Raw genomic sequence first — 13916 nt, forward strand, 5'->3', positions numbered from 1 at the left:
GGGTTTGTGGGGGGGGGGGGGGGGGAGTTGAATAATACATGGTTGTTAATAAAACTTCACATGCTTGAGGGCTCTTAACCCTTTCACCACTGTAGACCATAATGGACTCATCCAAATCAATGCATGTTAGAGTCTACTAAAGTTACATGGGGGTGAAAGGGTTAAAGCCCAGAATACTGTTCTAGGTCTGCCAGTGATGGTTTTATCTGTAGGGAAATGCTGAGAAATAATAATGGTAAGAGAGAAGAAGGATATGTTGAGGCTCCAGAAGAGACTGTATAACATGTTTATAGTCAGGTACATTTAGTTGTAGGAAGTTTATGTCACGACTCCATTGTGAGTGTATACCATGTCATCAATAAAGTCTCTTCTATTTTTAATTTGTGTTTGTGTTATATTGTAGAACACTTATGATGCATGCAAATACAGATCAAAGGAGTCCGTAGTATTTTAATATGTGAATACAGCAGACTACTGGCCATTGCAGAGATTCCAGCAACTAATATTCACACAACTTACCTCTGCGTTTATCTAATGATGCATTATCTTAGGATTATTACCTTCCAATTTTAATGTCACCAGCTGTATTGCCGTCTGTCTTCGTCTGTCAAAATCGTTCATCCATTAACAACTGACAATTTTGATATCTGCTCGAGTATAGTATTTGACTGGAAGTTAGCTGGGATGGAGAGCTAACAAAGGTGTTCAAAAAATGACCTTGACCTTAATTCAAGGTTTCAGGTATAACTTGTTAATAAATTTTAAATGACTTAAGTGTCCAGGCTCATGATTATTGACTAGTAGATAGCTGGAATGGAGGCCTGTGTAAACAAATTACCTTAAACTTAATACAAGGTCACAGGGGCCAAATACACCTGGATGTTGAATCTATAAATGACTTCATTTCGAATTCCAGAAGGACCAGCTGGGTCATGATATTTTACATGTAGGCAGCTGGGATGGTGGCCTATCAAAATGTAGAAATAAATTTACTTGACCTTCATTCAAGGTCACAGGTCAAATGTGTTTCGGCCGTCTTGGTTTTCCAATCATTCCAAAAATTAAATATGCATAACTACAGATCATCGGAACCTACTATCAATTTCTAAGAAAAAGTGCTTACAAGAATCGTTCAAAGACCGGCAGACGATGGAGGGCATGATGGATGGATGATCAGACCACAGATGAAGGGCGAGTTGAACAGCCCACCATCTGAAACATCGGTGGGCTAAAAATATAACCATTCTCAAAACATTATGCAATCACAGCTAAGAGAAGCTTTTACCTTAATAGTTTGAAGTAACGAAGAAGGAAGTCTATGTTGAGTGTTTTACAGTTTATTGATGCATGGAATGTTTTACAGTTGAACACCACTGCAATTCACAAGTGCCAGAAAAAACAAACAGAAGATTTTAGTGATAAATTATTAAATTATATAAAGATGCATGTCCAACCTGGTAGTTATTAGTAGCGCACACTCCAGAAAATGATGCTTTATACATTATATGTTCATATTTTGCAATAGGCTCATCCTCGATATCCACGGGTTACGCTCACTTCATCCTCGATACTCCAGGAGTAACGCTCACTGTCGCCCTCTACACCCCTGGAATATGTCATAGCAAAATTTAAGGCACGAAGATAGCTGTTTGATTGGTCTCGGGTAAAAAAAACACCTGACCAATCGCTAGGCTGATACATGTCCTTTGAAGATTACAAAGGAGACACGCCAGACTTCAAGGCCTGTCAAACTTTTACCGTTATGTGGCCGCAAGATTCTTTTGATGTACATCAAAGGATCGAAGTAGTCTTCTTGTTTCATCAATAAGGTGACGCACACCGAGCCTTCAATTTTGCTATGACATATTCCAGGGGTGTAGAGAGCGAAAGTGAGCGTAACCCCTGGATATCGAGGATGCAATAGGCTATACCCAAAAAGTGTATATATTCTTGGAAATTAATTGCCATTCTACACAAAAAGTGGATACAGTGGGGGTGAAATTGGTTTTGGCATAGGGGAGCCGATCTGCATATGCCACTCCCAAAATCAATTTACATTTACTACTTTATCATTTCAAAATTGATATTTTGCCAATTCAACAGGGAAGGCGATGCAAAAAGGAGTATTTATTTTTTCAACATTTGTCCTGAATTGTTTTTCAAGAAAGAGGAGTGAAGGGGGTCGATGGGATGTTACTGTTGATAATAAATTTAAAGCACAATAACCCCTCCCCCTACTGACAGTCAGAGATCATATGTTTTGGTCCCTTGAGCTTATTGCAGAATATATACAGTCATCAAATTTATACCAGAACTTAAACATACCATAGCATGTAGCCACATAATAAACTTGCTATAAGTTAGAATCGATAAACAAATGTACCGTACATAACAACGAATAAATATATAAGCATTATTTCATCTTCAGACTATTCATTTATGACGTCAAAAATGTCTAAAAAAAAAACACAGAGACAAAGCATTTAACATGATGCAGCAAGCTGCATACAAATGTATACATATGAAAACAAATCCATATTTATCTAAACATTTGTATCATATGCCTTCCTTTCTATAAATATTCACACAAAATGTATTTATCAAATACATGCATGACAAGTCAAGAGTTATTAATATAAGCTGAAAAAAGTTGTTTCAACATTGTTGTAAAAATACACAAAGTTTATGAATTAATAATACTTATTTTGGCCAAACCCTTACGCATATAGTCGGATTCAAATCAAATCTATGGTGCAGGATCCGATCCGACACTCCATCAGGGGTCATGTTCATCAGCTGACCTATACAAAGCTAGCTAATCAGTGCCACACTAATGTGTGGGGTCTGTAGAATTTTAAACATGACAGGGCCAGAAATGTTGAGCAAGATATTTCAAACTATCAGTCAACTGCTCCCGCCCACCTGCCCCCGCATTAAGGCTATGGCCGCAAAAGGTCACCAGAACATGACCCCTGATGTAATACCATCGGATCCTACACTGTAGTGCATTGAAGAGATTAATGCAGAGAAGGAAAGAGTGAATGGCTGGCACAGTGGATAGCGCACTAGCTTTTCACCAACACCACTGGGTTTTATTCACTGAACAGAGGTGAAAAGGTATGAGGTCACCTACCCAACATGGGTTTTCTCGGGGTACTCCAGTTTCCTCCCACAATAAGACCCCCCCTAAGCCTATGCACTTCCTACCAGACCAACAATAGTGATTAATTTTACTCTACATAAATAAAATTCAATTGAATAATTGGACCTGAATAAGACTGATGATGGTGTTGCAATATACAAACAGTGTTTATATATCACCAAATGCATTAACTTTCAATAAAGTGTTATCTGGCAAAACTGAACTGTTTACTTGTCATCAAAATAGATCTACAGCTACCATTGAAGTTGTGATACGGAACTGAACATGTGATATTGACCGAGATGAATAAGTATCATCTAATACTTCAGGTATTCCTGGAACAGCCTCACATCATCTGAACGTTTGCTTCTGGTGATGTTCTTGTGTTATTTAAGGTGGGATCGGATGAGAAGCATCAACATGACAATGATCTTGCTGCATTAACAGCCCTATGAAAGAAATTTCCTTTGGTAGTGATAAGATAGGGACTAACAGCAGAAATAAAATATAAATCTATAACTCTATATTATAAATACACAAAATATATGTAATTTTGAGCATTAATACTAGATGGCACTATGTTTATACATTGTATAATACTGTTTACTAAAGCTAGTAACTTTCGCCCAGTCAAAATTTCGCCCTTCACCAATTAAAAATCATAAATCATCCAGTGAGAATTTTGTCCTCACAAGTGATTACAAAATATGGTGGGCTGCATGTTAATATACGCTGTCATGAAAAATTTGCCATTATTACAGAGGGCAACAAGGTTACCGCGAGCTGTATATAATACGCCCGTCACACATTGAATGAGCAGTTGTTTGTATGATTGAAATATATGAAGTATTTGTGAGTAATTGATATTAAAAGAGAAATCATTCAACATAACTGGTAGATCAATGAGGGCAATACAACATCATGGAACGCATGCATCGCATTAATGAAATCAAGGGAAATAACTCCACAAATTATGGTCGGACAATAGCGGTTATCGAACTTGTCCGAGGTTTTATGGTAAATAACCTTGTTGTGAAGTTTGAAGTTAATCCGTTAATAATTACTCGAGATAGCGAGCGGACACTGTTTCGGCAAGTCCATAAAGGGGCATAACTCCACAAATTATGGTCGGACAATAGCGGTTATCGAACTTGTCCGAGGTTTTATGGTAAATAACCTTGTTGTGAAGTTTGAAGTTAATCTGTTAATAATTACTCGAGATATCGAGCGGAGACTGTTTCGGAAAGTCCATAAAGGGGCATAACTCCAGAAATTATGGTCGGATAATGGCGGTTAATGAACTTGTCCGAGGTTTCATGGTAATTAACCTTGTTGTGAAGTTTGAAGTTAATCCGTTAATAATTACTCGAGATATCGAGCGGACACTGTTTCGGCAAGTCCATAAAGGGGCATAACTCCACAAATTATGGTCAGATAATGGCCGTTATCAAACTTTTCTGAGGTTTCATGGTAATTCACCTTGTTGTGAAGTTTGAAGTTAATCCGTTAATAATTACTCGAGATATCGAGCGGACATCGTTCGCCCACCCACCCGCCCGCCCGCTCACGTGATAACATAATACGTCCCTGTCTTCGACGGACGTATAAAAAGGGCGGATGTTAAACTGCGGCGAAAATTTCCCTACATTTTTTTACAGTACACTTGTTGGCATTTCAGCGATTCATACAAAACTCTTTGGCACCCTAAACAATCCTTAAAACAACACATACACAACATGTATACCACATCAATATGATATTCCCTGTGTACTTAGATTAACAGGGTTAAATAAATACTAGGAGACATGTCAATCAATCGTTATCTTTTTAACCCCCGAGGACACATTTGAAGTCTGGCAATTCAAAGGTTGAAATAGTTCATTATGAAATTTCAGGGGGTGAATGAGTTAATCATTAATTCATTCAAATTTGTACTCAATTTCTACAAATGGTTTCTTACAATCATGTCCATGTCTTTTTAAGACTAGGTATTTGGACTTCTGCTAAATAGTTTTCAGGCATCTTTAATACCTATTTTTTCTGTAAATCTATCTACATATATACTTGTCATTGCAGGAAATACTATTAAATAATACTTCGGTAATTTTTGCATCAAATTTGCAAATATTTATACACAAACTATTTGCATTGTGTTTCCTCGTCTTGTCAGTCGGGGTGAACAACTACAAAAGCCTGATTCTAGGGGCAAGTAGATTATAATTATATAATCTGAATATAATATTGAACGCCCCTGATAATGTCAAAACTTTTTACATTTGTTAGCAAGCAGCAATAGCATTAAAGAGAGAAGTAAGTATTTAAATAAATTTTTCTGTACAAGGTGACACCTCATTCTTACATTTTCATTTTTATTACAAAGCTCTCGGCCGTATGTTAACTCATTCACCCCTGAAGACACCTTTGAACTCTTCCCGCTCATAGGTTGGAACAGTTCATCATAAAATTTCAGGGGTGAATGAGTTTTAAAAATGCAGAGGAGGCAACAAATGAATGTTTTGTTCTTTCACTAACAATCACATAAGCCCTAAAAAACTATTTTTGATTTTAGGAAAATATTGTATTTTGATCTACAAAATAATGATACATGTTAAGGCTGTACATTAACATCCTGTTATACTGCCAGCATATATGTCCAGCAAGATTTTGGCATTATAAAGAAGTATGATTGTGGCATTATAAAGAAGTATGGCATTATAAAGGGACTTGGCAATTTATCAAGGAAGAGACTAGGGATAAAAGTCTTTGAATATGTTGGCACTAAGCAAATTTTATCGTACAATAAGGCATCGTTATACTGCCAGCATTTATCCAGTCAAATTTGACATTATAAAAGGACTTTGGCATCATAACGAGGCTTGGACAATGAAATTATTCAAAAAGATAAATGACACCTTGAAATGCAATGGCACTAAAGGAGATGGCAAAAAACAAGGGCCAATATAGCAAGGTTTTATTGTACAGCATTCTCACTGGTTTTATAACACTTTAGCACTATTACTCCATTATAAATTGCCTTATCCTCGACTAGTTTTGTTTAGCCTTAGCTTCTTTGCCGGGACTTTGTACTGCCCTTGGCAGCCCACCACTGCCGACCAATGAGAATATCCAGTGAAGCCCGAAGAGACAGCAGAAGCCGACAACTACGATATACTCCATGTGGTTCCTGTAGGGGGTGCCACATGTGGTGTACCACTCTTTCCCCACAGGTGGTTTGCCCTTGATGCAGTGAAAGTCAAAGTAGTCTTCGTCATAATCTTTGAGACATAGGTACTTTTTCTTTGTGAGGATCTAAAACAAGGGAGACAACTGGTTTATAAATCTTGCGCTACACATAGAGCTTTGGATAATATGAAAAATAGAAAGATAATTAATTTTTCTTACATCTAAAGGAAATTGAAGAGTTACTTGCAGTAGCTGAATCAATATTGATTTTGACGTAATTTTTTCAACAATATCATTTTCGTTTCCCTCGCCATAAAATTACCTTAAAGGGTAACCTCTGTAAAATCAAGTTATAATTGCAAAAAAAACTCCACTTGAGAGATGTTTATTTAGAAGTATTCTCTGTTGTACCTAAAAATAAAGCAATCAAAAAGAAATTTCAGTGACAGTTACTTCCTTGGCAAGACATTTTACTGACCGTGATTACAATCCACAGAGTTACTTCCCCTTTGACCACGACAACCACTATGACATGATTATTCCACCCTTTGACCACGACAACCACTATGACATGATTATTCCATAAATCAACAGCTACATATGTAGTTTGGCATTGCATAATAACTCTCTTCTGACCACAAAAGAAAACATCTTTTGACGACTCACCTGTCCAGAAGCAGCGGTCATCTCAACAGTCTCGTTACAGGGTCCGATGACCTCATGTAGACCAATGGAGACCTGCTCCTCAGGTTTGCCAGTTACGACCAGATACATGAAGAACGTGTAGTAAACAACAGCCAGCAGTGTGATCTCACTGTACCAACTAGCTGTAAGGATAGAGAAATGATCGTACAAAATATATATTCAAAACAGCTTTTTCTGTAGTTATGTTTGAGGTAAATTTATAATCTAAGGAACAGATTTAATAGAAGATTACAGGGCAACCAGCAAACAACAAAACTCCAATAGAAGCCATGGTGATAAGTGTAGTGTACAGTAACTTGAAAAGAGAGCTTGACCTTTGATCTCTGAGGATCTGACCCCAAATTAACATGCACTATCTAACATTTGACTACCTACTATTCTTGAAAGGTTTTGCCAGATACACACAAGCTTAAGGCCAATCAAGCCAGACACTGATGTTCCAGTAATAGACGAAGTGACTGAAAACTCACAGAGTTTAATTCATAATTTTTATAGAAATAAGAGACAGGAAATCCAACCAAGGAGAGAACTAATTTATCCTGACGTTTTTTTTGGTTTTTTTACTGGATTAACCCTAAAGTCGGAATATAATTTGATTTTTAATTTGGTTTGTTTGTGTTTTACGTCCTATTAACAGCTATGGTTATTGAAGGATGTACCAAGTTTCGGTGGTGGAGGAAAGCCGGAGTTTCTGGAGAAAAAGCACCGACCTATGGCCAGTACCTGGCGCCTGCCCCACGTAGGCCTCGAACCCGCGACCCAGTGGAGGAGGGCTAGTGGTAGCAGATTGTCAAGACGCCTTAACCACTGCGGCCCCATTATAATATAATTTGAAAGATTCTGGAGAAATACCAGGTGGTGTTTGATAAAAACGGATTTACTTTTCCTCAGTTTCTCTGCACTCTGCGACCTCTCCAGACACGCTGATCGGTCCCCCTTCCACATGATCATCACATACACAGCGGCAAACATGAGGAAGCAGACCTCGGTGTGGATGTTGTAGTTGTCATGGAGGATGTGGTAGTTAGGCAGGAACTGGAGGGTCCCCAGGGGGAAACCCAACATAGCAGCAAACATGGTGTTGGGAACCTCTTTAAAAAATCTAAAAAAAATAGCATACAAATATTAGTTATTCTAAACCCTGCATTAAGGTAATAGGATTGTGTCACCATTTCTCTGTAGAATTTCATTAAATTTTGTAGTTATATTGCTTTGAAGTAAAGAAAATTTTCTGCCACAAAAAATATATAGGCTGTCACAATTTTAAGGATTTTAAATGGAAATTTATGTAAAAAGGAGTGAATTTTGAAAAAAAAAATCCTGTGCCAGTGATAAATTAATAAAAACATCATATTCTGTCAATGATTTGGAGGGACTTGAAGCCCAATATACTGCCTTCAATGTTTACACTTTACTTTTTGACCTTGTTACATGATTTAAGCGAATTGCAAGAAAGTCGGCTTGAGCACAGAATTAATACTTAGAACAGTTTCATGGATACGGGCCCAGATCCTTTATGAAAAGGTCTTTGAAAAAAACGCTTTTTCTAAACATTTTCAAAATAATGCCTCTGTTATCCGACCTCAAGGTTCAAGGTCTTTGGTATACACAGCATATCGGCTAGCAGGGAAACTTCAATATGTGGAAGTTTTCCCAACGGATCTCCAGCTATTCCAAACTTACATTGTGGATACACATTGAAGACAAACTTACATTGTGGATACACATTGAAGACAAACTTTAACCTAAGACTATAATTTCACCAGCGGGGATAGGCAGACCATGTCTTCTAGATTACAATATCTACTTACCCTTTACTCTGGAATCTGTTGGTGTTTCCACCAAACAGTTTGTGGAAGCCGTGGAATGCAAAAGTGAATCCACAGGCAAAGGATGCGTGGAAGTAGTAGCTGGTCCAGGGTGCCCAGTACATACGGTCGTAGATGTTGGGGTCAGTGTCATGCCATGTCCAAGCCAGGTGCTTGACCGCACAAATGTCATATGGAAGGTCTACGACAACCACAGTCAGGCCAACTGAAATGTTTTTCTTAAGGTTAAATAATATAGGGAACAGATTGAAGAATCCTTACATTTCTAATTTACCTAATTACCCCCATAATTTATAACTAATCATTATATTATGTTTGTACGTTGCAGGTAGTAGTCATCCTTTAGATTAAAGAATTCAAAAGAAAGGAAGATGTTAATTCTCATTTAATTTACATATCCTACCTTCTGTATAAACTCTCATCTCATTATGTATTTGATAAGAAAAGCCTCTTCCTCTCCGCCCCATGCAGGTTTGGGGAAAGAGCAGGCTTGCTTACATGTTGTTAGAGGCACCTAATGCGAGCCTTCTGCAGAATTGGGGGCTTATCTTTTCTTTTTCAAACTTCTCTACACTCTATTTTCAGTGGCATCACTCTAGGCACCCCTTTTCATTTGACCCTAGTTTTTGTGTGGAAGTTAAACCCTAACCAAACAAACCTTCCCCCACAATCAGTTATTGAACCAGGGGGCCTTTATCGCTCACCTGAATATGTTTAAAACAAGAGGCCCAGAGGGCCTTTATCGCTCACCTGAATATGTTTAAAACAAGAGGCCCAATGGGCCTGCATCGCTCACCTATCAGTGTTTCATTCATAAGAACCTATTAAAAGATTTAAACATATGACACCTGTGACCTTGAATGTCGAACAAGGACATTATAATATTAGGTTGAACAGAGTTTATAGTCTTCCAACCCAGCATGCTTCTGGAAAAATATCATTACCCTGGACCTTTTGGTTATACAAAACAAATCATTTAAAGATTTAAACATATATTGACCACTGTCAAGAAGAAGGATTTTAAAGAATTTGCTATATTTCCCCTATTGGGCCCTGCCCCTCAGCCCCATGGGGGGCCACACCCATCATTTATACAAAATTTGTTCCCCTTCCCACAAGGATGCTTCTGACCAAATTTGGTCAAAATCTGCTCAGTCGTTCATGACTAGTAGCATTTTAAAGGAAAAGTTGACGGACGGACGGCGGACGCTGCAGTATGGCAAAAGCTCACCATGGTCCTTTGGACCAGGTGAGCTAAAAATCTCTAAATTCATTATAATGATAGATCTCTACAATACACCTAATATTTCCAAACTGTACTAAAAATTATGTTAGTGTTTAATGGCGTCAGTCTTTAATCATCATAACTGCTTCTTTTGTTTTTCCATCTTTTAAAGACATGGTTTCTTATTTTCCACTGCTTGATGTTATAACTGATGGTGGGCTTTGGAAAGATAGGTTAATTACCAGCAAAAGGTTCTGCCCACCACTTCAGCCTCCAATGTGCCACAGCTACTGATGCAGTGTACAAAAACACTGGATCTGAAATATTGTGAACACATTATACAAAGTTTTGCACTTTAATGGTATTTCTGGGTGTTGTTTTTTTAAAGTTATCCAAATTTCATATACAGTAATCATGATGGTGTTTTAAGCAGCATATTATATAATGCAAATTGCAAAACGTATATATAATTGCCTTACTAAAGTTTTGACATTTTTTTTTCAGACCTTATTTATTCACCTTGCTTTCCTGTTTGCTATTTTTCTTACTGCTAGTATTTTGTTGGAAGAAAATATTTCTGAACCTAAATTGAACTTAATTGCTTGTTTGTTTGAGAACGTATTAAACTGAAACTGGTTTTCAAGTTCCAACCTTTTTAAAAAATAATCTCAAATTTGAGGTCTGGTTGTTAATTAAATCTGACAGTACATGGACTATTCCGTCTTTGCGTGTTTCATAGTTGTCTTCTCTTGTGAGCAGGTATTGATTGTTATGTCATTTGTTTGTGAGAGTAACGTCATCAATTTTTGAGAAAACAACGTAATTTTCTCACACAAACCAATGACGTAACAATCAATACCTGCTCACAAGAGAAGATAACTCTGAAAGACTGAACATGTGAACACTGACTCATTTATCACTTTTAGAATCAAAACATTTGATTAATATATATTTTAAGTAATTGATCCTAAAGACAGTTACTTACATATGACTACAATATAGAGGGGAAGTCTACCCCCCAAGAACATGATTGTGCCCTGGGCATGCCAGAAGTTGTCGATGTCGGGGAGGTTGTAGCTGATGGCCTCCACCACGAGCCCGTGTAACATGGTTCCAAGCCACAGCCACTTGAATCGCCCCCCGTTCCTCAAGGCTGAAAACAAATAACAAATGGTCAATACACTAGGATGTCAATATCAGAATAGTACGAACACATAGTTTACTCTCCACTTGTGTTTAGAGGAAATTTCGTCTTGGCATTCTGACAATATATTAAACCTGTCCAATCAGACCCCTCATGGGACACAACATTTAATTAAATATTAATGGACGAAGGCTTTAAGCCTCTAGGTTCATATCAACAAAATTCAACAAACACTTTACAGGAATGTCAATAACGGCATTATGTACGTAAAAAAAGTCTTATTATGTTTCACATATCTTAGATTGTTTCTTTAAAATGTTCATCAATTAAAATTTCAAGCTCACAAATTGTTTGAGCACTCTGACAACATGTATGTATGTACTGGGATCAATCTAGACTTGATTCACTACTGTTTATGGGTAGTTTCCCTTACAGAAGAAAACTCCCCTGTTCTTTGAAATTCCGCCCATGTGCTTCAAAATTCCCCCATTTCAACAAGAAAATAGCTTTTTTTTCTTCAAAATATTTCCCTTTTATGTTTTCACTAAAGTTCAACAGTTAAAATGCATAATACTGCATATATACATTTTCTTCATATCAGTCTTCACCTAGATTGATCCCTGATGTAGATTGCAGATTGTAACATAGTACATAGTGGCAAGACTAGCGATATATACAGGTAATGCAGGATTATAGTATAATCATTGTAACAGGAAAGACAGTAGTGTGCTTCCACCGGGGATCGAACCAACGATCCCAGACTTCCTAGTCTGACGCTCTACCACTGAGCTAAAGGGAAATTCCTTCTACTAGTGCGAATCTAGAAGGTGACTGTAATCCTATACACAATTAAAATCCTCCACGTAATATTTAACCAATTTTCAAATTGTACACATAACCCATTTTATTCAGCTTCTCTAGTGCAGAAAGAATGCAATACATTCATGGAGAAAGATTGAAAAAAATCTTCTCTAAGTGAAACTATATATATCTACATGAATCTAAGTGTCTCCTCACTCAAACAGGATGAGGTGATACCTTATTTAGAACTCAAAGCAAGAAACCATCCATATATTTCTCAAAAAGATGTTTTCTTTGTCCTAAAATTAGAAATCAGGTGAAAACTTACCATGGATCAAAGTAAGCAGGGCACAGAAATAGACCATGAACTCTAACTTGAGGAAGCTGGGATGGTGTTTGTAAATGTCTGCTGGACTACGGAATTTCACCCACCAGTCGATGTCCTGAGTAAAACATAATTCAAAATTTGTTAAAAAGAAAGTCATTATTAAACGTATTAGCATCAGAACTAAAAGTGTACAAATATATCATTTTTAAATCAATCTGTTTGATATAAAGAAGGGAATATTTATGCAGTTATACTTATTTTTCATTTTGTGAAAGTATGATTTATGTGGCATACTATTTAAATAAGTCATCCCTTCAAGTAATAATAAATAATACACAACATTTGATATTACGCCCTATCTACATAACATAAGCCACTCTAAAGCGCTAACTCAATCCTATGCGGTATATGCCACCTGGCTAATATCTCCCTATGTGTGTATGCCTGTGTGTGCTGGCCATGGAGATGTAATGTGTTCTGTTTGTAGTGGGACCAATTTATACTCCACCTAGGTTGTTGGAGTTGTATGGGCAGGAGAAAAAACACTTTTATCTGAATATCGTATATGTATATAACGACTTGGGGATCGAACCCTGGCCGCCTGCGTGGAAGGCCGGAGGGTTAACCACTCAACCAATCCGCCCACGTATGCTTTGTAAAAAAAGTCCCCATGAACATTATTGTTGTGCTTTTCTTGTTGTTATTCTTATTAATTAAAACAGAGTGACTAAACTGTATATTATAATGCTTTTACCTCAACATCCAACCTCATTAGGTTATCTCTACCAAACGGCCATTAGAACTCTATCAGTGCAAACATTGTGATTTCACTTGAAATGCCAGGGGTTCCAGGTTTTACCTGTGCTCTGATGTGTATACATAGTAATTGCACAGGTAGTATGTAAATTACCTTCAAGTTAATGACTATAAATGAAACACAGAAATAGCTTTGCAGAGGTAATTAAGTTGTTTAACGTAGAATGTTTTTACCAAAAAAAACCATAACATCTGGTTCACACCAAGTCAAGTGCAAATTCTGTTTTTTTAATATTCTGGTGCTTAGCTTATATAAGAAATAAATGACACCATATAGGAACGTACTTTAAGAAATAGCCATGTCATATTACACGTGCAATCCACTAAAGAAATAGCATAAAACTATCGCTCTATAATATCTTACGAATCAAATCCAATACACAAAATATTAATATTATGTGCAGCACTTCGGCCCGTATCCTCATTGACATTTTGTGACATGACAGTGATGTCAAATGTTACGTTACTGCGTGGATAGTGCATTGCAATAAAGTCATCTTTGCTTTCTGTTGGATTACAACATCAGTGCAATAGATATGATTGTGTGTGCATGCAAGGAATATATCATCAGTAATATCGTATCAATATAACCTCAAGGAAACCCATGGTCCCAGAAACGGTACAGCCGCAGCAGCGTGGTTCGATCACAAGTGTACGTTGACCTGTTGACCTTATGACCTAATTTGAACTTCAAGTCTGAGGTACCACGAGGGGTAATTTTTATAGCATAGTAAATATTTGAA

At 37.2% G+C, this 13916-nt stretch overlaps 1 protein-coding gene across 1 annotated transcript; it reads right to left on the reverse strand.

Annotated features, from left to right (window-relative positions):
- Positions 1 to 5948: 5948 nt before the first annotated feature.
- LOC110467347 lies at positions 5949 to 13843 on the reverse strand. The gene is made up of 8 exons (XM_021524461.1): positions 13765 to 13843; positions 12358 to 12472; positions 11070 to 11237; positions 10327 to 10401; positions 8842 to 9064; positions 7912 to 8132; positions 6992 to 7152; positions 5949 to 6451 (listed from the first exon to the last, which is right to left on the reverse strand). Exons 1-8 carry the CDS (start codon positions 13777 to 13779, stop codon positions 6188 to 6190), a joined length of 1242 nt encoding a protein of 413 aa, XP_021380136.1. The 5' UTR covers positions 13780 to 13843; the 3' UTR covers positions 5949 to 6187.
- Between the last annotated feature and the right edge of the window lie 73 nt (positions 13844 to 13916).

This window comes from Mizuhopecten yessoensis, unplaced genomic scaffold, assembly GCF_002113885.1.
Source record: "Mizuhopecten yessoensis strain PY_sf001 unplaced genomic scaffold, ASM211388v2 scaffold11171, whole genome shotgun sequence".
Taxonomy (NCBI): domain Eukaryota; kingdom Metazoa; phylum Mollusca; class Bivalvia; order Pectinida; family Pectinidae; genus Mizuhopecten; species Mizuhopecten yessoensis.